The sequence below is a fragment of the Centrocercus urophasianus genome, unplaced genomic scaffold, assembly GCF_019232065.1.
Source record: "Centrocercus urophasianus isolate 14NV4802_14NV808 unplaced genomic scaffold, USGS_Curo_1.0 seq_43, whole genome shotgun sequence".
NCBI classification, from domain to species: domain Eukaryota; kingdom Metazoa; phylum Chordata; class Aves; order Galliformes; family Phasianidae; genus Centrocercus; species Centrocercus urophasianus.
Genome location: NW_024885011.1, coordinates 2,254,206 through 2,281,882, shown reverse-complemented (window position 1 = coordinate 2,281,882; position 27,677 = coordinate 2,254,206). Strand labels below are relative to the sequence as shown.

Below are 27,677 nucleotides of genomic sequence, written 5' to 3'. Positions count from 1 at the left end.
GCGGCCCGGCCCGTAGTTCTCCGTCCTATCGCCGGGCAGAGGCCGTTCCCGCTCCCGTTGTGCCCCATGAGGGCCCCGCAGCGCCGTGCCCGTGGGGAGCTGGAGCTCCAGGCGGCACGCTGGGCTCCTTCACCTCCTTACGGCGCACGGACCGCCCTGCTTCCCCCTCCTCACCGCCCCCGGCCCGACCCAACCCACCGCCCCTCGGCTGCGCTCCGCCCCGGGTCGGGCGGGGCCGCGCTCAGCGCTGTTGAGTAGAGCAGAGCCGAGCCGTGCCCAGCGCAGCCCTGCGACGGGGCGAACAGCGGGACGGCGAGCAGGTAGGGCTGGGGGGGGAGCTGGGAACCCGGCGGGAGCGGCCCGCTTTGGGCTTTCAGCCCTCGGTACGGCGCTGAGGGGTGGTGAGCATCCGTGCGGGGTTTGCATCGCCCCAGAAGGAGCCCCTTCGGATCAACTCGGTGGGTTTTGTTCTCTGAAAGCACCAATGAAGTCTTTCCGCCGCTTCCTTTTGCCAGGCTGTAAAGATGCGGTGCTTAATGTGGGTTTCATTAAGAAAGCGCTGAAACTTTACCCGGCTTATAAACTCTGAGGCAAAGCGAAAGCCAATGCTCACGTTCGGTATAGAGGAACGTTCTGTGTGCAGTGAGTACCGGGGCTGGTTTGGAGTAAAGCTCCTCTGCTTTCTTCTGTTAAACAAAACCTCCAGCAGTCACAGCTGGCACCTCGCTTCTTTGTGAGACGGCTTCGTGTCGTTGCAAAACGCCGTCGTTTTACTGAGCACGGTTTGGTTTCGGCTCCTTATGTTTCCTTACAGGTAAGGTTTTCTGGTTTAGTTTCTAGCTTTGTATGTATCTTGTACTTGTGGTTATGTTAATGAATTTGTCTCTGTTATGAGAATTCATGGGAATGTTGGTTTAGCTTACAGTTAACCTGGATGGAGCACGTTAGCTGAAGGAGATGGCACCTGGTTGTGGTTTCTCGTCTTCGTAGTGCAGGCTTTGGTGCTGGTGTCTCTCTGCTTAATTGGAGTTTCATACATTCGTTGTTTCCCTGTTTCGAAAATCATAAATCAGAACACCTACTATAGGAGCACAGGTAATACCTCATCCAGGGTGGCTTTAGAAACCTACGGTTCTTCTAGCTGCTACAAATAAGTGACTGTCAAATTCTGTTCACTTTTGAGAAGCCTTTTCTTGTGTATTTCCTCAGGAGCATCCAGTTTCTAAAAACCTGCCTTTGAAACAAAACAGTATCTTCCTGGTGTTCACAAAGGTGTTGAAAACTGCCTAATTTATTTCCCTAATTTGCTTTGTCAAAATGTTGTTTAACTTCCTGATGCGCCATCAGCAGGATGGTAGAGAAAGGGAAGTCTGACTTTTTCTCCCATCTTATTTTTGTGCCATTCTTTTCCTGGGATGGAAACCACATGGTTTCCTCCTTCTCTTGCTCTCTTCTTCTTTAGAAGTTTTAATAGCTCAGAGTTCAGAGCTCTGGTTTCGTTCTTACCAGCTAGGACTGTAATTTTGTATACTCTTAAGGCTGGTGACACAGCCCTGCCACAGCTGAAGGCAGGGCGGTGCTTGGAAATACCTCCAGTTCCCCAGCAGGATGCCCTGGGAACAGTTCCACAGTCCCAGCTGCTGGGGCACCACTGTTGCTCCATGTTGGATGTCTCTTGGTGGAAAACCTGGGCATCTCCCCTGCCTTCAGAATAGCATCTGCAGAGCTTGTGTGCTGAGGGCCAGACTGGTTGCTGGGTCTGTAGGAGAGTGGGAGGTCACTGCCGTTCCCTGTGAAGGATTTGCAGCCATCTGTAGCACGTCTGCTGTCAGCTCAGTTTCCTGTTTACACTGCAGTTGGTTTGAGAACAGGCTCTGAAGCAGCCACGCTGACTGAGGACACTGCTTCAGCTGGAGGCTCAGAGCTCCGAGGTCCCCATGGGGAAGGAAGGCAGTTGCCCTTCTCACACGTGGTTTTTTTTCCTATAGAGCACGAGCCTTGTCTGGCTGTAGACAGCGGTCACTGGACAGTAGGTTTCTGAGGGTTGTACACGTTTTGGACCAGGCAGCTTCGAGACAGCAATGAACCTTTAAATGTCAGACTCAGGAAGAACATCTCTGTGGGCAGGTTACTGGAATTCCCAGCGCACCACTTTTGGAAGCACTCGGTATAGTTCACAGCCAGGACTCGCTCTATTGCTTGTGCTATGAGGCAAGATGCTTTCTGCTGTGTTCCCAGTTGTAGCCTGGCTGATGCTGTTACACGACCTGCTGTTTTCTGCAGTACGAGCAGGAAAATGGAACAAATTGGTTATTCTTAGTGCTCAAATGATTCCTGCTCCCCCTCTCCCAGGAAAGGGACTTTTATGGTAATCACAGCAGTGACACGCAAGGTTTTTACAGTGGCCTGCTGGGGTTCTTGCTCGTGTCTGTGGGATTTTCACTGTGCTTAGCTTGCATGAGGTCATGCTTGAAGAACCCTAATTGCATCAGTAGCCTCAGGAGAGACACGAGTATAAACCTTTTTTCCTCTGCCTCACCTTTCATGTCAGAAAGTTTCCATAGACAAATATATATATTTACAGAAAACTGGGGACTGACTGGCTGCTTGGTCTGAATGGAAGCCAAGCTTTTTTTACTGGACAAACAGCTTCATAATTTCTGGTAATTGCTCATATAAGGAAGTCATTTCTCCCCTGCTGCTTGGTATCCCTGGTTGACACTCATTGCCTGTGCCCACTGCAGAGCACCAGCTTGCTCTGGCACTGCCACTTCTGCTCAGCTTTCCACTCTGGAGTGCAGCTCGTGGCTCCTCGTTCCTTATAGGTTTTGACTCTTCCTGCTGATACAGCTGCAGTTTTGAGATCCTGGCTGGAAGAGTGGAGAGAGAGCAACATTTTGTCTGTTGGTGCCATCAGAACAATTGTAAATGGATGAGAACAGAAAGAGCACCTCTAACAATAGATACCAGCTGCAGCAAGGAGAAGACCAATTGTCAGAGGACAGAAAAACTTTACCAGTATTATTTAATCTTCAGGTTAACACTGAGAACTTAGGCTTGCTTCTGAAGCCTAGGATGTTCAGGGGCAAGGGCTGAGAGTTTGGCAAGTGAAGGGATTCAGCTGCACAGATTTGCAGGTTCTGGTGGGGATGCTGGGTTCAGTCGTGCGCTCTGTGCTGTGGGTGCTCAGTAGAGAAGAGGTGCCATTTATTGTAATGACTAATGTGTCGTTACTGGACTTTATCCATTAATAAGTAACGTGTATTCAGCAGCAGTCAGAAAGAAAAATGTTCCATTCTAGGGAGATGTAGTTGCTAAGAAAAGTCCTTGTTCTTTGTTTCTCCTTTCCTTTCCGTTTTGCTCTGGCTTTGCCAGGTGTAAAATACAATTGTCAGCAGTTTGCAGGGAAGGGGGAGTGTCAGCTTTCCTGTTGAAGAAAATATCAAGGGTCTGATTGCAAAAAAAAGGGAAACTGAAGAATGCCACACGGCTTCCACCTTCCTGTATTTCATCCTTGCAGAATTGCCTCTGCTGTGTGAGTCACTTGGTGTCTGCTGGTGTTTGCTAAACAGAGGACAGCTTTAACAAATGATTCTGCCCTTAGTCAATAGGAACACACTGATGGGATGGTATTACTCTGGGATGAAACAGGACAAGGACATTAGGAATAAGCTAATAGTCTTAAAATTCTTAAGGGAGAGTTATTTGGAAATAGCTTAGCATGGAGTCTAAGTAGAGATGCAATGAAGATCCTAAATTCATGTTCTTGCTCTTACTCAGCATCTCTTTGACTTTCTGTTTTGGCTCTGAACGTATCACTGCACATGATAACAGGCTTGCAAGTTTGAGACTTATTTTATATAAAGCACTTTGAGATTTTCTAATAAAAAACAATCCTTAAATCAGCTACTTTTGACTAGGGTCATTGCTGGACAAAAGCTGGGTGATGTTTATGCCCAGTCTGCCCAGTGCCACTCAAGTTTGGGAGCAGAAATCAGCTTCCAGCACCATCCAAGGACATAATCTTAACTGCTTTCTAGCTGGGTTCTGAGCATCTAAGCTGTAAGCCAGAGGAATGTGCTGCATCCAACCTGAGCTGTTCGTGGCCCCTAAGCTCATAAATCCTGTGAGCAGAGAAGCCAGTGCAGGTGACTGGACAGCTGGAGCCATTCTCTGCTCACAGGGAGGAAAGGGACCTCTGAATAGCTCAAGGAAATGCTCAGTGTTGATGGAATGGCTGCAGATCTGCTTCCCTAGTGCTTCCTTCACCACATGTTACGCTTGACCCTGCCAGTACTAAACACCAATAGGAGGCAAGTCATCGTCCCCAGCGGCAGATTAAACTGCTTGGCCATTGTTAAGAGTCCAAGATTTTCCTCTCTCACCCTGGTTAAATGACTGCTTGGATGTGCAGCCAAAGTAAACATGAGCTAATAAAAAATGTAGAGATAGTAGATAGCTGTTATGGACTAAACAGTCATGCTGCAGCACAAAGATGTGTGGGTTTTGCTTGCTTGTTTTCTCCTTTAGTGTTTGAAGCTCAATTTACCTGACAGTGAGGTGGTACGGATCAAGTATACCTCCTTTCTCCTGTATAGGAGGACTTTGAAGAAGAAATTGATCTCCCAGGATCTGTGTGGCAGCTCTGGAGCCCTTTCCTGTATTCTCCAACAGTACGTTTCCTTGTGACAAGAAATACATTGTCAGTGGGTTTTTTACTTTTTCAGCTACTCAGTGCACAGCCAATGAAGGCCATTGCTGCAAGACAGCATGTTGATCAGAAGTCTGGGGTGCTGCAGAGGTGGGATATCTACGTGCTATCACAGCTACTTGAACTTGTGGTAGAGAAAGAGTTTTGGAGAGCGTCAAAAAAAACTCAGTGTGAAACAACCATGCAGTGATAGGGGTTGGATTCTCCCTGTATTCCTGTGATTCCCATGGAATGCTGTGTTCTTTTACAAGAGTTGAAATTAATAGCTGGACAGGTAGAATAAGTGTTTGGACACGCATCTGCTTCAAGTGCTTGGATGTTGTTAGCACACGTAATCGCTTTGTATCTGAAGCTGACTGAACTGCTCAGGTCCTTGCAGTGTAACTTGCTTTGCTTTCCTTTCTGGGGCTGGTGTGCCTGCTGCTCTACTGGGTCCTGCACTCTGATGTTCAGCCTCTTCTGGGATCAGAAGTTTGTAGAGAGAGACCGAGGGCTGAGAGTGCGATATGACATGAAAAGATTACAGGCTGCTGGGCAATAATTACCACAAATGATGCAGACAAGTCCAGATCTAGGAGCAGCTTTTTCCTCTTTCATCCCAAGCCAATCGTGGCTCAGGCTGACAGCACACCTGGAAATGAGGTAATTGAATACTCTGCCCACATTGTTCAGATTAGCTGGGGCTCGGGCACAAGCAGCACAATTGTTTTCTGTGCTCCTGGGCAACTTTTGTTCTCCTGCAACCAGGAAGCCTTACTGCTGCAATGAGACAAGACAGGATGATTCTCTTCCTTTCTTGGGAAAGGCATTCTTAAGCCACCTGTGGTGTGACTTTCCTGAGCAATACCCTTTCCAGATGTGGAGATCTTGCTGCTATTGAAGTATGAGGCGGAAATACTTCCAGTGCTGCCTGAACATGTTATTTAGGTCAGTTGGAAGGAAGGTGGCAACATGAATCAGAGAAAGGGTTGGAAGAGGAGGAAGGTCGTTAAGTAGTGCCTTGCCATCCCCTGCCAGCACAGGATTTTTCTCTGCTGGTGCAGAAGGATGTTTAGAGATGCCATTTGTTGTCTCTGTACTCTCTGCATACTCCTGTGACTATGAGTAAGTGGACTGGAAATGAAAGAGAAGACCTCAGACAAAAGCCTTGCCCTTATCTCTCTGCATCAGTATGTCTCTTTCCTGATGGATTAGCTAATCTCTCTCGGAGATAGACAGAGCATGGTCTCCTCTTCATTCCTCTGGAAAACAAGCTGCATCAGAATAATTGCTCTGACTTCATCCATTTGGGGTGAATGAGTCTTCAGAAGATGCTTTTATGGAGGCACAGCAATCCTATTTTTGTGGCAACTCTTGCTGGTGGAGAGCTGGCAGAAGCAGCTGGGGGGTTTCCCAGCAGGTAAGTGGCCAAAGGGGCATGAGGGGTAATGCAGAGCAAAGCTGACAGGGTGGGCTGAAGGGATGGTGGGAAACCTCCCAGAAATGTCCCATGTGAGCAGGGCTTTGCTGAGCACCTCGTTTCCCTTTCCCAGAGGAAGCAGCCTGAATTCACCCGTTGCTCTGTAGAGACCCGTAGGCTAAAACAAATTATTCTTACGCAGTAGAAAACACTGGAACCAACCTTAACTGATGAAGCAATTTGCCAGCATTTAGCCTCGAGGTCCCTAGTCCCTCAGGGCTCTCCAGTGCAATGACTTGAGCTGGTTTCCCAGAAAGATTCTCTTGGATATGTGCTGTTGGCAATGCTCTGGCTTGTTGCTGGCCTTTTATTTTTCCAAGAGCCAGCTCTTGTTAGCTTCGTTCTCACAGTATTGTTTTCTTTCTAGAAGAAGCTTTTGCTGGCTCTTCTAAGCCATCACATGGGAATTGCTTACTAGCTTAGATTTATTTTTTTTTCGTTTTGACCCAAAGCTGTGCTTCGCTCCCCTCTGTAACACTGCCAACATCATTTCCAGTCTCTTTTAAGCGTATGTTTTGCAATAATATCTAAACTCTTGGCTCCAAATAAGTGCCTTACAGAGAGATCCGTATCTTTTAACAAAGGAATTGAGAAGCTAACAGTGAGAACAAAAGCAATATCTTGAGAGCCTTTAAGCCTCTGCTGACCTTTCCCAAAGGCCTCGGCTGAGGCTTCTGCATCTAGCGAGCAGATGGCAGAAAGCAGGGTGGCCTTTGGTCGGTTTGCATGGTCCTCTGCCCCATCCCTGCATTTGCTGGAAATGTGCACTGCGTATTGTTGCCATCTGGGATCAAGTGTGCTATTCTTACGGTCTCCAGGGAGCCTTCTCCAGCAGAGCCCATCTCTGATGGAAGTCCTCTTTGGCTGACCTTGCACTTGGGCCAGTGTTAGCAGTGTGGATTTTTGAGATGTGACAGCAGCATTCTTCAGAGGAAGACTTGGGAAATGTCTTGTCGTGGCTGGGAAAGGCCAGGGAGCTGCTTGCTGGCTGAGTTCTCCAGGTATCCATCTAGGTACCTGATTTAAAACCAGGCAGCAATGAGATCAATGTTAACATTTTCAAATCTTCAGGACAAACAGCCGCAGCAATGCAAAGGCCCTCACCAAACCAGCTGAAGAATTGCCTTTGCTTTAGCCAGTGGGAAGACTTGGATGTATAGGAAGCAAGACCAGTCAGGGAAAGTAGCAGCAGAGCTGGAAGTATTTTCTGTATCTTCTGACATTAAGAAGCTTCTCCTTGGTTTGCATCTGTGCATGAAATGGAGGCTGTCTGACCTGCAGAAATAAGGGTTAAGGTTTAGCAAATTGGCGTTTCTGGGAGTGAAGTTTCTCTGATTAGCACGTTGCTCAATTTGGGTTGCAGGTGAGTTGAGAGAAAAGTTGGAGCCGCTCCATGTGTTTGTACAGGTTTGCTGGTTATTTCTGTCCTCGTTTATGTCTTGCTTTGTATTGCAGTCATGTCATAGGTCTGGAGGTTGTGTATTTCAATTAAATTTGTGCAAAATGCCTTTGGGGCAGTTTCAGCTTGGGAATCTTTGTTGTTGTCCTTGTAAATATAAAACCTGACGTACCAGACTAAAATAATGCAATCAGGATGGATTTTCTGTAAATATTTCCTAATCCCTCTGAATTGACATTCTTAAAACTTGTGCTCAGCTGCCATCTGTTGCACAGGCAGAATGAGGGATCCGAGTGGGATGAATAAGAGCCCTTGGCAGTGCTATTTACACAAGTTGGAGCTGAGCTGTGTTCAGGATGTCCTGACCTGCCCAAGTTGCTGCTCGTCCATTTGCACCAGCTGCTGCTGTGTCTGGCACAATTTCCTGCATTGCTTTTTAAAGACTTCTATATGCAGGGACAGAGAGGGAAGAAAAAAAAGAAGACGAAACATAACAGAAGATCAGAAGATTCACATACTCAATAAAGCTCCTTTCCCAGTGTTGCACGCTGTGGAGCAACCTCTCCCTCCAAGCTCACTGCCATGTTGTTCTGAGGGTTTTACCTTTGCACAAGGGAGCCTTTTGCTGTGTGTTCTCCATCCTTAGGCAGGTTGGATGGCCAAGCTACAAGAGATGGGAAAGAATTGGGCACAGAGACCCCCATTGCTTCCTGATGGGAGGCTTCATGGGACTGCATGAAGGGTCTGCTCGTAAGAGGAGCTGAGCTGAAGTGAAACAAATGGTGCTCCTGGAACTGATATACAAGCTGCCAAATGCAGAAACAAAGCAAGAGCAGAACCAAAATCCTTCCTGCCCTCTGCTCTGAGGCTCAGCTCAGCAGTTTGCTGTGGAACAGCCCTGCCCGCATGGTGATCCCTGAAGCATTTTATTGTGGGGAGGCTACATCTGTTTGTGCTGTGTCTTGTAATGTGTGCTCAGAGACCCACATTGCTTCCAAACCCCGGTGCTCCGTGTGTCTGTCTGCATTGATGGATGGCCGACCGCTGAACCCCCAGCATCCATTCGCCTTCTGCTCCAGCCCAGCCTCACTGAAAAGTCTTGCTCCTTCCTCAGCCCTTGGAGCCCTCCAGCTGTGCTCTGCTTGGAGCCCATCCGAGGCTCTTTTTGCCACGTCTACCAGCAGAACCAGTGGGACGATCCCAGGAGGCTCTTCTGGACGTCTGTCCCTTTGTCCCTGGGTTCTGGGACGCCAGCCTTGTGCTTGCTGGCCCCAGGGCCTCACTCAGCCACGCTCGGAAGGGATCACAGCAGAGTTAGACCTGGCAGATGGAGGCCTGTTACCTCACCCCACAAAAATGCTTTGTTATTGAGAAAATGGAAACTGTCTGAGGTTTGGGAGCTGAATGGAGTCATTGGTGTCTGTTTTAACCACAGTTTGGTGGTGGCTGAAAGTTCCCCTTGCTGAGCATTCCCTTTTCCTACACCCATAATCTTGAAGTCATCAGAGAGCTGAAGCGATTTAACCATTAGCTGAACAAACGCTGAATGCTGCTGCGTGCTCTGCAGAAACTTCACCGAAGCCTCAGCATCTTCCAGCAGAAGTAAAATGAGTGGCTAATAAATAACCCTTTACAAACTGTTGCCCAGAAAGGTGATCCCTGTGAGTACGAAGCCAAATTCAACTTCCTTTTATGATCTCAGCAGTGCCCCTTGTTTACTTGATTTATTTTTAAAACGCTGCACTAAGATTAGGCAGGAGCTTTTTGGGGGGAAAAGGCACGCAGACACTGGAGTTCTGTACCATGGGTATCCGAATCCCAGCTCAGAAGAGAAGTTTCATCTTGTCAATGTGTTTTTTTTTTAAGATTTCAGTGCTGGGAACTTGGGAACCTAGGAGAAAGAATACAACTAGGAGTTCAACTATTAGCAAGCTGGTTTTCCTATTGCTCTGCGTGATTCGGGTGAGTCAATACAGACCAGCTCTAACTAAACACAAGACTTATTTGAGTTAACAGATAGCTGTGTGCGTTTGTACCACTGTAGGATCTGATACACCCTGCCAGTATTAAGCATTATTCACTAAGCACCCTAATAAAACTAAACCAAGCAGTGTTAGCTTTTTGGAAATAAAATGAACGTTTTATTTATGTGTATTTAAACTAGCAAATCTTTGTAAGCCAAATTGATGTCTTCCAGCTGCTACAGATGTTTTTTACATGACAAAATATTTTGGTGCTTAGAAAAACCTCGAATGCTGGCACCACAAGATATTAAATATTTAATTATTACACTGGAATGTAAATAGGGTCTTGATATTTAAAATCTGTTTACTCGAATTTCAAGTGCTTACTTAGAAACTCTTAAATCAACGTGCTTCTTATCTTGTTACATGGGAAGAAGAGTGATGACTTGGCATCTTCTCCAGATTTCTTTCAATGTCAACATGGGTTTTAGTAGCAGTGATTTGGTTACCTGGAGAGATCATCCCAGCTGCTTCAGGCAGGGCCAGGGAGTGATGTCTGCTGTCATGGCCTCTTTCCATTTGAGATCCCTGCTTTCCGTGGGTTAGCAGTGCAACCATAAAAATCCTTTCCAGGCTGAGCTCTGGCTCTTGAAGTCTTTGGGAGATTTTTTAATATAAAATGCAAATAGCAGAAACAACGGGCAGTTGATTTTTCAAACTGCATCTTAGCAGCACAGAGCCCATTCTGGACGTGTGTTGTTCCTGTAGCTGTAAAGCAACCTTCTTTCTTGAATGATCCAAGCCCACAGGATTTCCCTTGTGTATGTTTGAGGTTAGGTAATTTCTCTTGCTGTTTGGATGGTGGATGTAGATCGTGCAGTTTCCTACCAAAACAGTGTATCAATAGCTCAGCCCTACAGGGGAGAAATGTTTTTTTGTTTTTTTGTTTTTTTGTTTTTTTAAGCTCTTCTAATGAACCAAAAGAAAGGAAACAACAATGTAAATGTCTATCTGAAAGGACAGAAATTCCTCTTTGAGGTCCACAGCTGATGGCAGGATTCCTTTGTAGTGCTTAGGATACAAGGGTGGTGAAATAACAACGGGGAGGAGACCCTGAGCTGCCTCTGAGCACTATTGCCAGGCACTGCCCCGAGCTGCTTTTGTTGGGCTTTTGACCTCACCTTGGAATTCCACTGCCCTCAGTTAAGGAAGAAATGGTTTTAACGGCTCTTAAGACCTAACACAGTCTGAACTGGGGCGTAGCTCTGTGTGCTGTGTGCTCATGTGATAGACATTGCTGCGGTGCTGTCCTCCAGCTTCTTGCTTTGAAAGCACAAAGTTGCAGTGCTGGGAGCTGCTCACAGAGACACCACGTCACAGAAATCACAGGATCACAGAATGGCCAGGGTTGGAAGGGACCTCAAGGATCATGAATCTCCAACCCCCCTGCCACGTGCAGGGCCACCAACCTCCAACGTTTAATGCTAAACCATGCTGCCAGGGCCCCATCCAACCTGGCCTTGAACACCTCCAAGGACGGGGCATCCACAACCTCTCTGGGCAGCCTGTTCCAGTACCTCACCACTCTCTGGGTAAAGAATTTCCCCCTAATGTCCGACCTAAATCTTCCCTCCCTCAACTTCAAACCATTTCCCCTCGTCCTGCATCGCTCAGGTGAAAGGCCTGGAGCCCAGGTTCAGGCACAGTGCTCAGTCTGCTCACCTCAACCTTTTTCTCTCCCCTGCTTCTCACAAGGAGAGCAGTCTGGGCTCTGTTTGAACATAGGTCTGTAGCACGCATGAGTAGGCATCATGTTTTCCATGCTGCTGCGTCTCAGGAGGAGGAGGAAGCTTTTTGGTTCCATTGCTGGCCAGCAGTGTGGATCTTGGTGCCTTTTTTTAGCTCTGCCAAGCTTGCCCTGTGCCAAAACCCTTTGAGGTGCAAATCTCAGGAGGGAGATAAATTAGCACCGTGCCCTGCAGGTGTTGTAAGGGTAAGCAGTGCTTCTGCTGGTGACAGCTGCTGGGGAACTGACCAGGCAAGAATCCTGTGAGAGGAGGAACGGGTGTCAGGTCCATGGAAACTGAGCACTCTGGTGTTTATGGTCTTGCACTGGGTCATCATATGTGTTTGTGCTGTTTGTGATGGGATGTCAGGGAGCTAAACCACCTTCCAAGCAAACTAATCTTCAGTTTGTGTCCTGGGTGAGGGTTAGTTACTAACTGCCTCTTTTCCAAGCGCGTAAAGCTTTTCAAATAGAAAAGACAGCAATTAAAATTTAAGACATTTCAGTGGCTACCTTTAATTCAGTGAACACTTTCCTACCAAGAAAACTGCTGTGATGCCTAAATCAGAGGTTTCTGGAATATGTGGAGTGTCAGAGGTACTTATTGAAGTCATTAATAGCAGAAAGAACACTGTGTTGCATGTAACTCAGCCAAGAGAACTTTTATTTCTAGTATTTCTCAACCCTGTGCAAACATCATGTAATACACAGGAAGATTAATTCTGGCCCGTTGGGCTTGTATAGAAGTCTTGGATGTGTTGCTTTTGGAGAGCCTGAGCAGCTGTATGTGGAAAATTGCAAATGCATTTCATGTTGGCAGAGGTGTTGGACCATAAGCACACACTGCATCATGCTTCATGCTCCGAAACAATGACTCAACCCAAGAGTGATGAAATACGTGCTGTCAGATCCTTGATAACTCTGAGCTTTAATTTCAGAAGGAGATGCAAAGCAGAGCTTGGAATAAGAAGGGAAAAGAACAGTCCAGGCATTTGGAACAGCTGGGCCCCAAGTGGATGGTGCTGTACAAATTGCACTGACCATTTCCAGTGGAAAGCAGTGAGCGTTGCTGTCTTCAGGAGATTGAGAAGCAATTTATATCCAACAAATTGGAACCAGGGATTCCTGCGTCCCTCATGAAAATATAGAGCAACTCAAATTGTAAGAGTCCAATTTCATGTCACAAGTAACGAAATCTGAACCCGTGCAGGAAATGCAATCCCTGTGCTGATGTCACCCTCTGGTTTATGATGTGGCTGCTTTTGTTCCTGGGTGAGCACTCCAGCGTTCTGCGAGCGAGGTGCTGACTTACAGGAGAGTCTCTTGCTCTGCACCTGCAGTGAGCGCCTGCACCGTGAGTCAGTGGGAGCCTCCCTAACTCATCCCCAGGCTCTGCACAGATCCTTCACTGCTGCGATGCAAGGTAACAACAGCCTGGAGGTTTGGGTTCCCAGCTCTGCCAGCCTGGGACAAGTTGTCTGTGGATAGATTGGTTTTTGGTCTGACTCATGAGGAGAGCAGAGGGAGGGTTGTAGGGTGCTGATGTTTTCTTGCTGCAGTGAAGCCTGAAGTGCAGGAGCATGCAGACAGCCCTGGGAGCTCTGCAACTCTTGGCAGAGAGCAGCTTGCTGTTGCTTCCTTCAGGGAAAGAGTTTGGAGCATCTCCTCTGCAGCAGAGAAATGGGGCATTGCTTTGCATCTTCTTTTTCATGGGCTGAAACATCAGCTCTTCTTGGTCTTTGTGGATGTCTGCCTTTCTTTTTTATCTGTTTCACGTGGGTCTCCTCATAAATCTCAAATTTAAGCAAGAAGATGAGGATCTGTGAATGAGCCCCAGGTCTGGACCCAGGGCTGATTAGCGTTGCTCTTTCTTATCCGTGTGTGTTTGCTCAGCAAAGGAGTGCTTTTCAGCTGTTGTTGAGTTTCTGGGCAGTCAGCACACGTGCTTTGTGTGCCATGTGCCAGCAGCAGGGCATGGGGCTGCAGCACAGCTGTGGGGTGGGCTCCTCCACACACTGGGAACTCCGTGTTTACTGTGTGAGTGATGCAGAGGCATTTACACTTCATTTTGTGAGTGTTTGTGACCATTTATAATAGCTGCTTCCACTGCATCTTTTGGACGTGGCGAGTTTTCGCTTTCAGAAGTGCCACCAAAGTCTTCACATCTCAGCGTATGGCAGAAACTGGAAAGCATGTGGCTTCCTGCAAATTCATCTGTAGTGTTTGCAGTGGGTTATTTCTAAGAGGTTTTGTGTAGAATGTGCATTCGCTTAATAATCACAACTCCTACAGCTGGAAACGTGCAGTGCTTCAGATTAATTTTAAAAGATCTCAATGAGAAGTGCTTTATGAAGGAGACCAGTTGATGACCAGATTGCTTAGCAAGAAGATCATTAGCTGTAGAAGGTTGAAACTTACTTCGTGTCTACGCTGGCAGGAGAGTGGCTCCAGGAGGCCTCCTTCTTCCCATGCCATGTCCTTCTCAGCTTGGCTCGCCGTCCTTGGAGCGCTGCCTTTTTCGGGATGGCTGCAGCTGGCACATGCAGCATCTCCCAGGCAACAGAGGATCTTAGTTGTGTTTCGGACCACAGGCGAGCGGTTCTTGGGATGGTAACCTGAGACAATCTGCCTCTGCCAGGATTCAGTCCTTCCCCAGATTTAGAAGTGTTCACATGCTGTGGGTTACAAAGCTGTAATTGCCTTTGCTTGCGAGGGACACAGCAGCTGTAAGAAGTGCGGCAGGCGGGACTGCAGGCAGAAGTGAGGGCAGAGGCAAAGAGGCCCCTGGCTGGCGATCAGACAGCGAGAAGGCAGCTGCGTGGCATGCGAGTGGCAGTGCAGCATCTCCCTTATCACGTTGGCTTTTGCTTTGCTCTGCTGGTTTTGTGTGCAGGTGCAGTGCCATCCGCCTGCCTCAGCATCGCTGTTATGTGCAGGAGGCAACTATGAATGCTCAGAGCAGGGAGACAAGGAACTGACTCGAAGAGAACATGTTGACCAAATCTGGTAGGGGGGGAGGAAAAAAACACCAATCCCTTTGCCCTTGAAGCAATAGGCGCGTGTTAAATAAGATGTGTGTGTTCTGGATGTCTTTTCCTGCTCCTGTAGATCAAATTTACTCTGTGTGTTAAAAAAACATCAACAATAAAACTAAAGTTGAGTGGATCCTCAATCAACAAAAGAGCTGCCAGGCTCTCAGGTGAAGGTGATTAACAAGGGATGGGCTCAGACCACTCAGAACTGCTTTTCAGCATAGGTGCACAAAGCATTCACGTGGCTGCATCTGTCCCTTGCAGCCTGCCAATGTGGACACAAACTTAGAGGCAAGCTTGAAGCTCCTGTGCAAAACAGAGACATAATCTTTTTATTCAGGGACTACAAAACACTTTGTAAAGAGAAATTTAAATTATTCATTGCTTCTGAACTAAGAGCAGCTTCATCCTCAGTGTAAGAAAACAGCTAAAGGAAACAAAAACTACAGCACAGAGCTGGAATTGTAAGAGAACATTAGGGAAATAAAGCAGAATGCCTTTGTTTTGCAGTGATGTCCGTACTGAGATGCACAGCCCCCAAAGCAAGCACCTCGAGCAGCCTGATTCTTTTTTTCTGCATGGGAGCTGTGATGTCTGTTTGTATTGCAAGATCTTTGTGTACTGGGTAGATCTAAGACGAAGGTAAATTGGCCTCAGCGTGCAGTTAGTCATTTCCTGTCATGCTTTCATGTTTGAGTTGTAGTGTACTGGGTTTGACCTTTATTTCTTGGGGCAAAGAGATTTTGAAACATTACTGCTGCAGCCCTCGTCCTGTGCAGTTGGATAAGCAGTTAGGCATCTACATGGCCATGGCCCAAGTCAGCTGGGTTTTATGGGCATCAATCAGTTCAGTCCCAAACTAAATGTTCTCTGCTCGATTATTATCCTCCCATGGGCTCGGTCCTTGAGACTCCCTTTTTGTTCCTGTGCTGTATGGATCTTACTGTGTTTCTGCCCTTAGGAGATGTAGGACAGCCTGCGCTCTGCCGCAGAGTTCTGCTGAGTTTGAGGCATGAATGTGGGGTTGGTTGGTTTGTTGGTCTTTTTGTGGGTGCATATTTGATATACATTTGTTTGGTGGAGAACGCTGCCTCCATACAGGTGACCCGCTGTGATCCTGATGGGCTGGGATGGGGCTGCAGCAAATGGAAGAAGAAAGGCATGTGCTACAACAGCAAGGTCACACGAAGCCCTCAAACACCACTTTGCAGTTTCATGTGCATTTATATATACTCTCTTTATGACTTTCTAGTTGAACCCTCATCCAGTTACGATCCCCCACCACCTTTTCTTGTCCATCACTTTGTAACGACAAGGGCAAAGGAGGCTTACTGATAGATTAATCCACCTCTAAGCAACAGGCACTTTCCAGATTAGCTCCTGCCTGGACCTGGTATGAAACCTGGGGCCTGAAGGCCAGCTGCTGCCCGTTAATTTGTTTTGATGACTATCTTTAGGGTTTGTTTGTGTTCTTGCATAACTGTTTGTTGCCAGTAGGACAGCGGTAAGCGTATGGTCTGCTCAGTGCATCTGAAAGGTTTATTCAGCCCTGCACAATAAATATATTCCTTATTCTTGCCTAATTTTCTAGTTGAAAAAGGGAAAAAAAAAAAGGGAAAGTAAAGAAGAGAAGCAGGAAGGGATTGTGAATGTTCCTGTGCTGGGAGTTCAGTGGGAGATGATGAAGCCAACTCCAGGAGCAGTGCTATGGCTGAGCCCCACAGTGCCTTCAGCAAGGCAAGTCTTAAGACTGCGTGTGCTCTCAGCATGCGTGTTTTTGGTATCCCTGTTCCCATAATGAAGTGGGAGAATACCCTTCTTTCAAATGGCATTCAGAAAGCAGTTGCGTGTTTGATTCTTACTCCTTTTTCAGGCTTTTTTTAAGCATCCAGCAGTCGCTGCCCCGAGCAGTGAATCCCCACTCTTCTCATCACGCCGAAGCTCCCGTGCTCAGTCACGCTCCTTGAAACTTGGCTCCAGTGTCTTTCTTCCTATTATGGTCACCCTGGCCATGTCTGCAGCTGCTGCCCTGGAACCAGTACCAGCTCCAGCAGCAGTCCTTGTTGCAAGCTGCTGCCAGTGGGGGCTCCCCTGGCTCAGTCGGTGTGGCACAGGGTCAGGTACCTGCCGTGGGGAGCTTGGGCCATGCTCTCTCCTCTCCCAAACCTCTTCAGAGACCAGCAAGAATCTCCTCTGGCACATTTCGAAGCCCCACGTTCCCTGACCATCTGGTAAATGAGACTTCATTTCACTGGGGAGAAGTTTCTGATGTGTTTAGATCTAACTGCTTTGCTTTTGGACTTCCTCCTCGAGTTAAGTGGTCGGTTTGAATCATGGGGGTCCAAGCAGACCAAGTGGTTTCAATTCCTGACTTCCTGTTGCATGCACAGAATTTGCTTACTCTGTATACATTTTAAGTAAGATTAACAGCTGATCTCTTGAACAAACGTTGGGTTTCCATGCCAGCAGAATGACATGGGGCTCTTGTTCCAAGTGGGTCCTCACAGCTCTGCTTTGCATTCAAGGCAGGATTTGTTCAGAACCTGAAATAATCCTTACAGATGTTTAGTGTCGCAGTCTTAACTCTGAAATTGTCTCCTTTCTCCCTGGGCAGAGTTTCATTTTCTGGTTGCATAGGAAAGACTTACGCCTCTTTTTTCAACCCAGTCAGGATTCACTTTCCCTGAGGGAAGTAAGCCTGCAGCAAGAACTGAGTGGGCTATTGCCCTTCTCCTTGTCTGCCTGAGCTCTGCTGTCCCTTTTGGAAGGTGGGGACAGGCAGTGAGGACGAGCATCCAGGGGAAGCCTGCATTTCTCACTTGAATGGATCTTGTGTTTCTCTGCTTCCAAACACTGGCTTTCGTGCTCAGCCCTGGAGATGCTTCCTCCTGTAGCTGAAGTCACTGGACCTGCTCAGATAAGAAAGGGACAGAAGCTTGAAGACAAATGTGGAATGAGGTCCCGACTGCAAGCAATTACAAGCTGAGTCTCGGATGGGCCATCCTGCCTGCTTTTCCACTGTGGTGTGGAAAGTTGGATTCCCTTGCAGAGTGGCCTCATTAAAAAGAGGTTCTTTCTGTAGAGGACAAATGTCACAGTGTGTACAAACACTGGCTCAGAACTTTGTGCCATTACCTTGTATGGGGATGCTGCTTTGTGAGAGCCTGGCTTAGCAGCAGCAGGTTTTCCATTCATGTTGGAAAAGTTTTATGTTTCCTTATCTTCAGTGGAAGAATGAGGAATTTATTACCAGAGGGTGAAGGTCTATGAACTCAGTAGTGCTGTGAGACCAGAACAGTGTCTTGGAGTGGCTCAGAACCCTGCACGTCCTGACTGCCCCACCGTGTCCCTGTGGGCAGAGCAGCTTTTGGGGCATGGAGGACTCCTGCCAACCTGTCCAGGTCTGCAAGCACATAAAGGGTGAGGCTGTTTCCATGTGCACACTGCAGATTCTGCATGCAGTCTCTCAACGTGTGTTGGCTTTCCTGGATAATCTGGCTCATTACATATAGTAGTCCAAAAAATTAATCTCCACTAGGAAATAATTTGTTTTCCAGATCTTCTGAAGTGTATCTTGTCTAGCAGAATTCAATGGGTACTTAGGTCATGCATTTTGCTTTCAGAATCAGCACTGCTGATTCTGATGCAAGAAGGCATAAAAGGAGAGTCCTGGCCTTGTAGAGATGGGGCCGAGCTCCCTCAAGCTGTGTCTGTTCTCCTCCTCCTCCATGGAGTGATGCTGTCGTGGAAAATAAATAACAGCATACATAGTGTGCTGTGTCACTATGTATAACCTGATGAGGATGCCTCCTTTCTGCTGGTTGCGGCACCTCTTGTTGCATTCACCAGCGTGGGGCTTTCTCTCTGTCAGCATGTGAGATTCTCTGGGTAAGATCTGACGGTACATGGCACAGCTGAGTCTCTCATATAAAAGCTGCTGGGAGCAGTAGGTTCTGGTTTCGCCCTCTGAGGTCTTTTCTGAGCACCAGGAAACCCTCAGTTTACCATTCAAAGGGTGTATTAAAATTATGCGCAGCCTCAGCTGCCTTTATGCCTTGTCAGATGCTTTAACAATTCTTGCTGCTTCTTTCTCTCTTAGCTTCGAGAAGCTGCCTGCTGTGCTGAGCAAAATTCAGTTCTGCTGGCACAGATCTCATGGCAGTGCAGGGTGTTTCCTCACAGCTGTGGCAGCCATCTCAATGGATGCATTGCAGAGCCCCAGGCCAGCAGTCAGTCTCCCTGTGCCTGGAGAAGCAACGGTGCTGCAGGTTTTTGGATGCCTGCAAACCAGGGCACAGCACCAGTAGTGCAGGTGGGCTGTGCTCACACCCCGCTGCTCCAGGTATCCGCTGCCTCTTCCAGGCTGCCCTTTTGTGGAGCTGGGAGGTGTAGCTGTGAGCAGGATGTGACTCAGGGGTGCTTGGAGCAGGCGGGGCCCTGTGCAGGCAGGATCCAGCTGGCGAAATGGCTGGCACCCTCTTGGCTCCCCCAGCTCTCACCTGAAGGCAGATCCAGCAGCAGCACGGATGCTGGACTGCTGGCCCAGGCCTGCAGCTCACAAGTTTGGGAGCATGGGGGCAAGAGCCATCCCCACATGGCCCAGAGGTGGTGTAGGGGAAGGGGATGGCTCTCAGTCCACAGCCTCGTGCAGGGGCCAGCGCTGCTCCCCTGAGTGAGCAGCTGGTTTCCCTTTTAGGGTTGGACGAGAGGCAGAAACAATGTCACACGGATTCCAGCACCTATAATGGTTCTGGAAAGCCAAGGGGAACAAAGAGCGTTCTCCTCTGTTGACCTCAAAGCATGCTGAAGACCATCTTCCAAAGCTGCCTCGCCAGGAGGTTTCATCCTTACATGGGAGCCCGTCCTGCAGTGCTGCTCTGTGCCCACCGCGTGCCTGTAGGTGTGAAGTGCGAGCGCCAGGGCGAGGAGAGGCAGGAACCCAACGCATAAAGGCAGCTCTATTCCTGTGTCCTGGGAAGATTAAGTGTTTCCCTGGGAATAGCCTTGTTGGATTGCCTGGTGGAGCAGCTGGTTGTGACCTGACAATGAGCAACAAACGCATATGGAGTTACACAGGACTGCAGGTTCACTGTGTGTGTGAGAGACCTCGTGTAGCCCGAATTGCATCCAAAAGTGATTAAACTCTCAAGTGATTGCATGCAGCAGAAAGTCTGGCCCCGGACCTATTCTTTGCATAACAGTTCAAGACACTGTAATGAATGTAACGATCTCCTGGGGTTGTTGCTAAGCCCTCTGAGGTGTTGCTGTGCACAGTGACACCGGCGTGGTGTTATGTGCCTGGTACTCTCTAATTAGAAAGCAGCCTCTGCTGTGCGTCCTTGGCGAACCGCTGACCTTTCCCATACGTGCAGCTATTCTGAGCTCTGTTCCAGACTGATCAGGTTTGCATCCCGGAACACTTTAAATATTGTTTGCAAGGGGAGCTCTTGTTGCCAAAGCTGTTTGTTCTTGGGCGCAGGCGAGAAACTGAGCTTCCTTTCTTCCATGAGCACTGCTCTGTCAGGCAGAAGGATTGGGTGGGCAGCTGGCAGGCAGGGAGCTGCTGTTATTTCTGCCCTCGGACAGCTGCAAGAGTGCCCCAGGTCTGGCAGCCTTCGTCCTGACATGGGTGAGTGGGTGAATGCTCTTTGCAACTGGAATCCTATCAGGTTGGGGCAACACCTTGGCTGTTTGGAGGCGTTGCTGACACCAGCCTAGATCACAACTGGTGTTTACAGGGTGGTGCAGAGTGCAGAGTATCAGCACATGCTGATTAGCATGCATGATGACTACCCAAAAGTCAGTTTAAAGGGTCCTGAAGCCAGGACATATTTTTAATACGTTTTCAAACTCCACTTCTTGTCTTCACGAATTGATCCCAGATCCTCATTGCAATCACAGTAAGAATTGGGTACTTTTGACCTATTCCTTCGCTGTATTTCTTTTGTCTCCCCTTTCTCTGAGCTGTGACCTTGGTGCCACATCCGTGGGTGAAGATGTGGAGTTTGCTGTGGTGTTGTGCAGGGTTTGTCACTGCTGCACGACCAGAACAAAGAGAGCAAACAGATCACTTCCCTGCAGCTTATCTAAGTCAAATAACTCTGAGTAAACTTCCTGGGCCTGGGTTTTATTCTCTGCAAAAGGCAGCAGAGCAGTTGCTCTCGCAGCAACCTCAGCCATGTGATGCTTGGCTCTGCTGACCCCACACCCCCCAGCTAGGACCAACGGAAGCAGACTACATCTGGGGAGAATCTGCTGAAAGCAGAACTGCCCCAGGGAAGCAGCGCTTTGCTTCCAGTGCACCCAGTTCTCCCAGTCTTCAGTTTGAGGGCTTTGGCACACCAGCACAGTTCCAGCCCCTTGTGAGCAGGGTGGGTATTGTACTGGCACGGTACAATTTGGGGCATTGCTTTTGAGCAGAACTTGGAATATCATTTTCAGAGGGTTTCTATGGGTTTTGTTCCCTGTTCCATGCACTCCTGCAGCACCACCCACCTCACTGTCCTTAGCAAAATGCTGTGACTTGCTTTGTAGCTGGGGACAAGGAGGGACAGCCTCCAGGCTGGGGTCAGCAGCGCTCAGGGGCTGAGTGCATCTCGCCAGCAGAAGCCAAGGCTTCTCCCATCGTGCTTTTTTTCCCGTCTCTCGTGTTTCCTGATGTTCTCTGACCCCATATTTTAGGACCACAGAGATAGCACAGCCCATTGAGCAAACACAGTAGCTCCAAGCCCTGGCGGTATCGTGGTTCGAGGCCCTTTTATTACAGACACACCTTGGAAAGTTCTGTACAGCAGGGCTGGGAGGGGAAGAGTGGTAATTTCGTTTTCTGTCTTCACCAGAGGGAAAGGTCCCAGGTAGCTGCGGCAGTTGAAGGCAAGCAGGGTGGCAGGGGGGAGCGCTGGGGGTGCGGGAGCTGCTCCTTGTGTGGGCATCACAAAGAGAAGGCGCTTGGGGACAGAGCTGTGGCAGCAAGGGGAGCACTGGCACAAGCACCCACTTGGCTCTTTTGAACAAAGCTCCATCCCAGTGGCAAGCTGGGAGCTGTGAGGCAGAGCAATGGCCCTGAGCTGCTGGTGGGGATGAAGCCATCCCCCCGGGGCAGGCGGCAGTTGGGTAATGAGCATCTGAGTGGGGACTTTTTTCCCCATCCGCTGGTCACGTAGCCATGTGGGAACGCTGGATTTATTCCCCAGCAGTGCTATCAGCACATACCAGGCTTCACAACAGCTGGGAGCCATGGAGCTTGACCAAGAATAGCACTGGGGAACTCACTGCCTGACTCAGAGCTGTCTGGAGCAGATCCTGCCTTGCACCAGTGGATTGTTGCTGCCCCAGGGGGGAAATTTGGGGCAGCAGGCACAAAGTGGGGGGCTGCCAGTCCCCATGGGCACTGGGTTGGGGATGGAGCTGTGTGGCTCCTCCTGGGGCAAGTGGGATCCTGGAGGGAGCTGCAGTGCATGGCTGTGTCGTGACTGCTCAGATGTAATTCCATGGGCTTGTCTGCACTTGACAGCAAGCTGGTATTACAGAAGGGTGTGAATTTGCAAGCGGAGAATTCCATATTTAGGAATAACCAGGTTCAACCAAACAGCAGGAAGATACTCTCATTCTGGAATTAATGTTCCAAAGAAAGCACCTGAATTCTGCATCCTGCCTGCCTGCAGGAAGACGGGGCAAGGAGCGATGTCAGATCTGCATGCAAACCCCAAAACACCTCTCTTGTTTGTAAAATACATGCCCTCCCCCCTGCTTGCTCCCTGAAAAGAATTTGTAGCTGGAGCAAAAACATATGCGTGGAGCAACACGTGCAAGGAGGGTTGGTGGGATATGACTGCAGCCGGGTGCAGCGCGAGGTGCCCGATTCCAGCTCCCCTGCTGAGCAGCTGCTTTAAAGTCCTGGAGCTGTTCCAGCTCTGAATGCTGCAGCTCGATGGGGCAGCAGCAGCCCGGGGCCATGTGCAGGGGCCCTGCCCTTAGGGGGCTGATTAGGGATCTCTGAAGGAGGCTCATGGTGGCTGTCCCTGCTGGTGTCTGGCTACGGTATAGCAGTAGGTGCACGCACACAGGGCTTGTGGGCCTGCTCTGGGTGCTAAGTCAAAACTTCCCGTGTGGAAAAACATTCTTTTTTGATCCTCATTTACCCTTTGTTTCCCAGCAAGGAGCCAAACAGTGCAGAGCTCCCTGTGCATGCATCTGTATTTCTCTGAGCGTCTGCGTGCTCGTGTGGTTGGATCCATCCCAGCTGTCTGCGGATTTGGGGAGGGTGTTCAGGTGCAGGAGCTCAGTTCCCATTCTTTGGGGAACTCTCCCATGTCCTTGTGTCCCGGGGACACGGAGCACTGCAGGCACATCCCAGGCAGTGCAAAGCAACTCTGAGTGAGCGCCCTGCTGCTCTCTTAGCAGGTGAAGGTGGCCCTCAGACCGGCACCATGACCGAGTGCTTCGACTGCGACAACTGCAAGGAGTCCTTGTACGGGCGCAAGTACATCCAGATGGACAATGGCCCCTACTGCATCCCCTGCTACGATGCCCACTTTGCCAATACATGTGATGAGTGCAAGGAGCTGATCGGCCACGACTGCAGGGTGAGTATGGGAACGTGCCGGGCAGTGCAGTCCATAGGTTCCCATCCCCATCTCATCCTGCTGTCCTCCCCAGGAGCTGTACTATGAGGATCGCCACTACCACGAGCACTGCTTCCGCTGCTTCCGCTGTGACCGCTCGCTGGCTGACGAACCCTTCACCTGCCAGGACGAGGAGCTGCTGTGCAATGACTGCTACTGCAATGAGTTCTCCTCCAAGTGCATCGCCTGTGAGAAGACAGTCATGCCAGGTGGGAGCTGGTGGGCACTGTGGTTTGCTTCCAGTCCCACTGCATGGAGCTACAGGGTCCAGTGCCAGGGCAGCAAGCGAGAGCTGAATTTCTGCCCTCCCGCTGCTCCTTCACTGCACGGTGTGGGCTGGGCACAGTCTGGTGAGACAGCAGGCTGTGATGAGCACAGCCCTGACTGTGTCTGTTTCCCTTTCTTGTGGGGAAGTGAGCTGAGGAGGAGAAAACAAAGGGTTTCCTGGGCATTTTCTGGTATGTGCTGACAAAAAGAGAAGGAGTGGTTGAAGGCATGTGAGTGGCTCTGGAGATAGCCTGAGGCAAAGGAGTGCCTTTGCTTGGCCATTCTGGCATTCTGCAGATAAGGGTTACAACAGACTGCCCTGCAGGGGCCATATTGATGCCAGAGAAGTGTTGCTACAGCCCCCACTCGTGGCTGCTGCTGCTCCTGGGGCTCTCCCCCAGCTGCCCACACGGCCCCACTCACACACCACTCTGTTGTGGTGGGCAGGAGCCTGCATTGCCCTGCACAATCTCCGTGTCCTGTGTGAGCATACGTGCTCCCCATTGCCCCTCTGAGCACAGCTCTTCTTGCAGGATCCCGCAAGCTGGAGTACAATGGACAAACCTGGCACGAGCACTGTTTCATATGCAGCAGCTGCCAGCAGCCCATCGGGTCACGATCCTTCATCCCAGACAAGAAGGATTATTACTGTGTCCCCTGTTACGAGAGCAAGTTTGCTCCTCGCTGCACTCGCTGCAAAAAGGTATGTCTACCATGGCAGGCTGAGCCAAGGTCCTGTGCTGGGGGGTCGTGCTTCCAAAGCAGGGGGATCTGTTGGCTCAGGAGAGGACAGGGTGCCCCTGCACAACCCAGCCCTGCCACAGTCAGTGGCTGCTCTGCTCTAGCAGTGCTAGGGATGAGCAGACTGTGTACCAGCTCTTTCCACACCCCGTCAGAGAATGATTCGGGTGCCAGCACCCTGGCTGATGGCTGCTCAGGTGTGGCACTGCCCCTGTGTCACACGTGTGCTCTCTCTTCCCACAGACCCTGACCAAGGGAGGAGTGACCTACCGGGACGAGCCGTGGCACAAGGAGTGTTTTGTCTGCACAGGCTGCATGACCCCCCTGGCTGGCCAGCAGTTCACCTCCCAGGATGACAACCCCTACTGCATCAAGTGCTTTGGGAACCTCTATGCCAAGAAGTGCAGTGCCTGCACAAAGCCCATCACAGGTGAGCGGGACAGCCCTAGGGACAGTGCGCTTCCTCCTGGCAGGCCGTGGTTTGGAGATGAACCAAGACCTCTGGCTGCGCAAACAGCTTGTCCAAATGGCTCCCGAGGGTTTTAATGCTGTACTCTGTCCCTCCCACAGGCTTCGGTGGTGGTAAATATATCTCCTTTGAGGATCGTCACTGGCACCATAACTGCTTTAACTGTGCCCGCTGTGACACCTCGCTGGTCGGGAAAGGCTTTATCCCTGACAATGATGAGATCCTGTGCCGTGACTGCAGCAACGACCTATGAGCCTTGGAGGACACTGTGGGGCAGGGGCTTTCTCTATTCTTCACAGTCTTTGTGCCAGTTAGCCCTGACAGCATTGCAGGGGCAGGGCACAAAGCATAGGAGATGAGGGCTGACCCCTAACCACTGTGTGTTCAGGAGGTTCCCGTGCCCCTCCTTGAAGGCTAGAGTATGCTACACTGTGGCTCTGTGCAGAGCCAAAGCTAAATAAAGTTGAAAAGGAGCTTCAAGATCCCCATTATTTACTCTTTCCTTTTGCTTACTGTCTGACTGGGCATGAGCTGAGCAAAGGGCAGCAGCAGCAGCTTCAGTGCAGGGCTGCTGGGTCTGCACGCTGGTAGCACGCATTCGCTCCCCTGGGCACGGTGCTCATCCTTCTTCTTTTTTCCCTGCTCTGCGTGCTGCAGGGCAGCAACTCCTGCTCTGGTCTTGGCGGTGTTCACGGTGGATGGCTTTGCAGCCCAGCATTGCACAACCTGTGCATGTGGGGCTCTCTGCTCTATTCGGGAGGCTTGGGGACACCGGGCTGGAGCGGGAGCACGTGTCACCACCATGGGATTCCTGCAGCCACTCTGCCACCTATGTGCTGCACCCTTTGCTCAGCGTGGCTCTGCGACAGAGCTCAGGCACTTGCAGGGCTGTAGCGCTGCCCCAGAAAACCCCTGCCTGTCCTTAACTGTTAACAACGAGGTCTAAAGGCTCACACGAGCCTTGCCCGGTGGCTTGGCTGGCCCTGCCCCCCCAGAGCTCCTCTGCAGAGGGAGCTTGTGCTTCTGCCTAGTCTGCATCCCCCTTGCTTCGCCCTGCATGGGGCCCTTCCCCCAGCCCTGCTTTCCTGCTTAACCCGTGCTTCTCTGAAGGCATCTTCTTGTGATGTTTATTCATTTTTGGTTTTGTTTTTTTTTCTTTTCCTTTTTTTGTATTCTTTTGTCATGATTATCTGTTATTGTGTAACCAGCTGTGGGATGAAGGGACTCTCCTGCCTGCCCAGGATTCAGTAGGAGCAGAAAAAATTATGCATGTTGAAGTGTTATTAACTCTGTATTCAGGTCCTGCTTGAACCCTCGTTTGAAAGCTTTGATGCAGGCAAATCAGAGTTTGTGTGTTTGCTATTCTGAGGCGCTTGGAGCAGTCTCTAGAAGGAAGTGTCCTGAATGTCAGCCCCTTGTATGTTTCCTAAGGCTTTATATAATAAACCGTTTTAGTGACACTCGTTCCCGTGTGTTTCTCAAGCAGCAGGCACAGGGCAGTACTGCAGTTCCATGCTCAGCCCTGTCCCCATTTCTATCCCCATATAGGAGTGGGGCTGATCCCCACCACGCTCCTTCCTCCTCTTTCCCAACCCCACCAGCTGTACAGGCTGAGGGCAGGGGAATGGCAGCTCCGTCTCCCTACAGCGGCTGCCTGTCTGTCCATGCCCACTGTCAGTCTGCAGCACCAGAGCAGTGATGCTTTCTGGCTGATCACAGCCCTGCCACAGCTCTGGGTACTGCCTCGCACCCCACTGCACACAGCAGCTTCCCCATGCTGCGCCCCACGCTCTGAGCTGTGGGGAGCTTTGCTGGGGATGTGGCTGCAGGCTCCTCCTGGCAGCCTGCCCCGCAGCACTGAGTGCTTGTTACTCACTTTTATCAGCTGGGGAGCCAGTTGTTCCCCTAACATCTGAAACTGTTTTCCGCAGATTCCTTTACATTTACTAACAGCTGCCACGGCTTCCTGCAGGCTCGCCGGCCCCCGCACCCCACGGGTGCTGCTGCAGCAGGACCACGATGCTGGCTCTGCGCCTGCACACTCCTGGATCAGCTCCTGCAAAAACTATGGTTTTGTTGCTTTTTTTTTTTTTTCTTTTCTTTTTTCATGTAAGACTTTTGCTTCTTGTGACCTGTGCCAGGCTCTGGTTTTGCTGCTGTTTGGCCTCAAACAAGGAGCGAGCAGCTCAGGCCCTGGAGGTTTCTGGCTGAGCCTGTCCTGCAGCAGCAGCACCACCAGCCCTTGTTTCTGCAGCGCTGTTTCCAGGGATTAACCACAAAAGGTTTCTGTACAAAGGGCCCCCGGGCTCCTCTTTTGCTCAGCCTCAAGAGCCTCACGTTTTTAGCCAAAAAAGGAAATGACCCAGCTGCACGTAGCGCTGGAACATCTGGATTTTATCCCTGTCATGAATGGGTCATGGCTGCGCGCGGCCCCGTGCCTGATTTACGGGAGGGGGAGGGTGATGTCATGCACAAACCTCCCCTGGGCTCCCGGAGCACGGTCTGAAGCAGGCACGGAAATACTCCTCAGCACGCAGCCTGGGCCCTCACTGGGAGCCCAGCATTAACCAGACACTGAGCTCAGCTCTCCTGGGGAAAAGTCAGCCCACAGGGGGACACGGTGGCTCCTGCCACATGCTTTTTGGGCTCGCTGTGGGCACCCCACTCTGCCCTGTGGATGAGGGCTCTCTCTCCTTCCAGGCAGACTTTTCAGCTCCCTGCTGGCGGTCACCCATTTCTCAGCTGCATGCTTGTACATGCAGCATTGGGTCATGGCTCCAGCATAGCCTCTCCTGAGCTCCTTAACCCAGCATGGACCTGTCCCAGCCGCTCCTGCAGCCCTGCAGGGATGGGTCTGGAGGCCAGGTGCTGCTGGAGGCCGAGACTTGATCCTATGTGTGGTAACAAGCCCAGGACCACTACTGTCCATTCTGCCTGGGGTAATGGGGAACCTGAGTTGAAGGAGAACTTTCTCCTTTGCCTCCGTTGCATAAGGTTAGGAAGGTGGCTGAGCCCTGCAGGCATCCTGCACGCTCCTCCTGGTGCAATCCCTTCTTCCAGGCCCCCAGCAAAGGTCCAGGAAGGTGGGAAGAACTTGCAGAGCCACCTTTATTCCCGTTGTCCCACCTCTCCTGGTGGGAAAACTGTCCCCCATCTGCCCCAAGCGCTATGGCTGCTCCCACATTGCCTTCCCAGCCCTGCACAGCTCAGCCCACAGCCTGCCTC

General features: G+C 50.1%; 1 protein-coding gene across 5 annotated transcripts; it reads left to right on the top strand.

Annotated features, from left to right (window-relative positions):
* The first annotated feature begins 248 nt into the window (after positions 1-248).
* FHL3 (four and a half LIM domains 3) lies at positions 249-25,912 on the top strand. Of its 5 annotated transcripts, none has more exons than XM_042833953.1 (6): positions 249-320; positions 22,752-22,936; positions 23,010-23,184; positions 23,776-23,945; positions 24,227-24,413; positions 24,554-25,912. In XM_042833953.1, exons 2-6 carry the CDS (start codon positions 22,781-22,783, stop codon positions 24,703-24,705), a joined length of 840 nt encoding a protein of 279 aa, XP_042689887.1. In that variant the 5' UTR covers positions 249-320; positions 22,752-22,780; the 3' UTR covers positions 24,706-25,912. The 5 variants fall into 5 exon arrangements, with proteins under 5 accessions (XP_042689887.1, XP_042689890.1, XP_042689889.1 ...); XM_042833956.1 differs by having other exon boundaries at positions 291-320; positions 22,755-22,936; XM_042833955.1 differs by lacking the exon at positions 249-320 and adding an exon at positions 5,420-6,110.
* Positions 25,913-27,677: the final 1,765 nt, after the last annotated feature.

Excerpts from the sequence above, each read along its gene's own strand:
- FHL3 (XM_042833953.1), top strand. The coding sequence starts at position 22,781 with ATGACCGAGTGCTTCGACTGCGACAACTGCAAGGAGTCCTTGTACGGG. Across the intron at positions 23,946-24,226 it reads GCTGCACTCGCTGCAAAAAG|ACCCTGACCAAGGGAGGAGT; the intron begins GTATGTCTACCA and ends CTCTTCCCACAG. Across the intron at positions 24,414-24,553 it reads CTGCACAAAGCCCATCACAG|GCTTCGGTGGTGGTAAATAT; the intron begins GTGAGCGGGACA and ends TCCCTCCCACAG.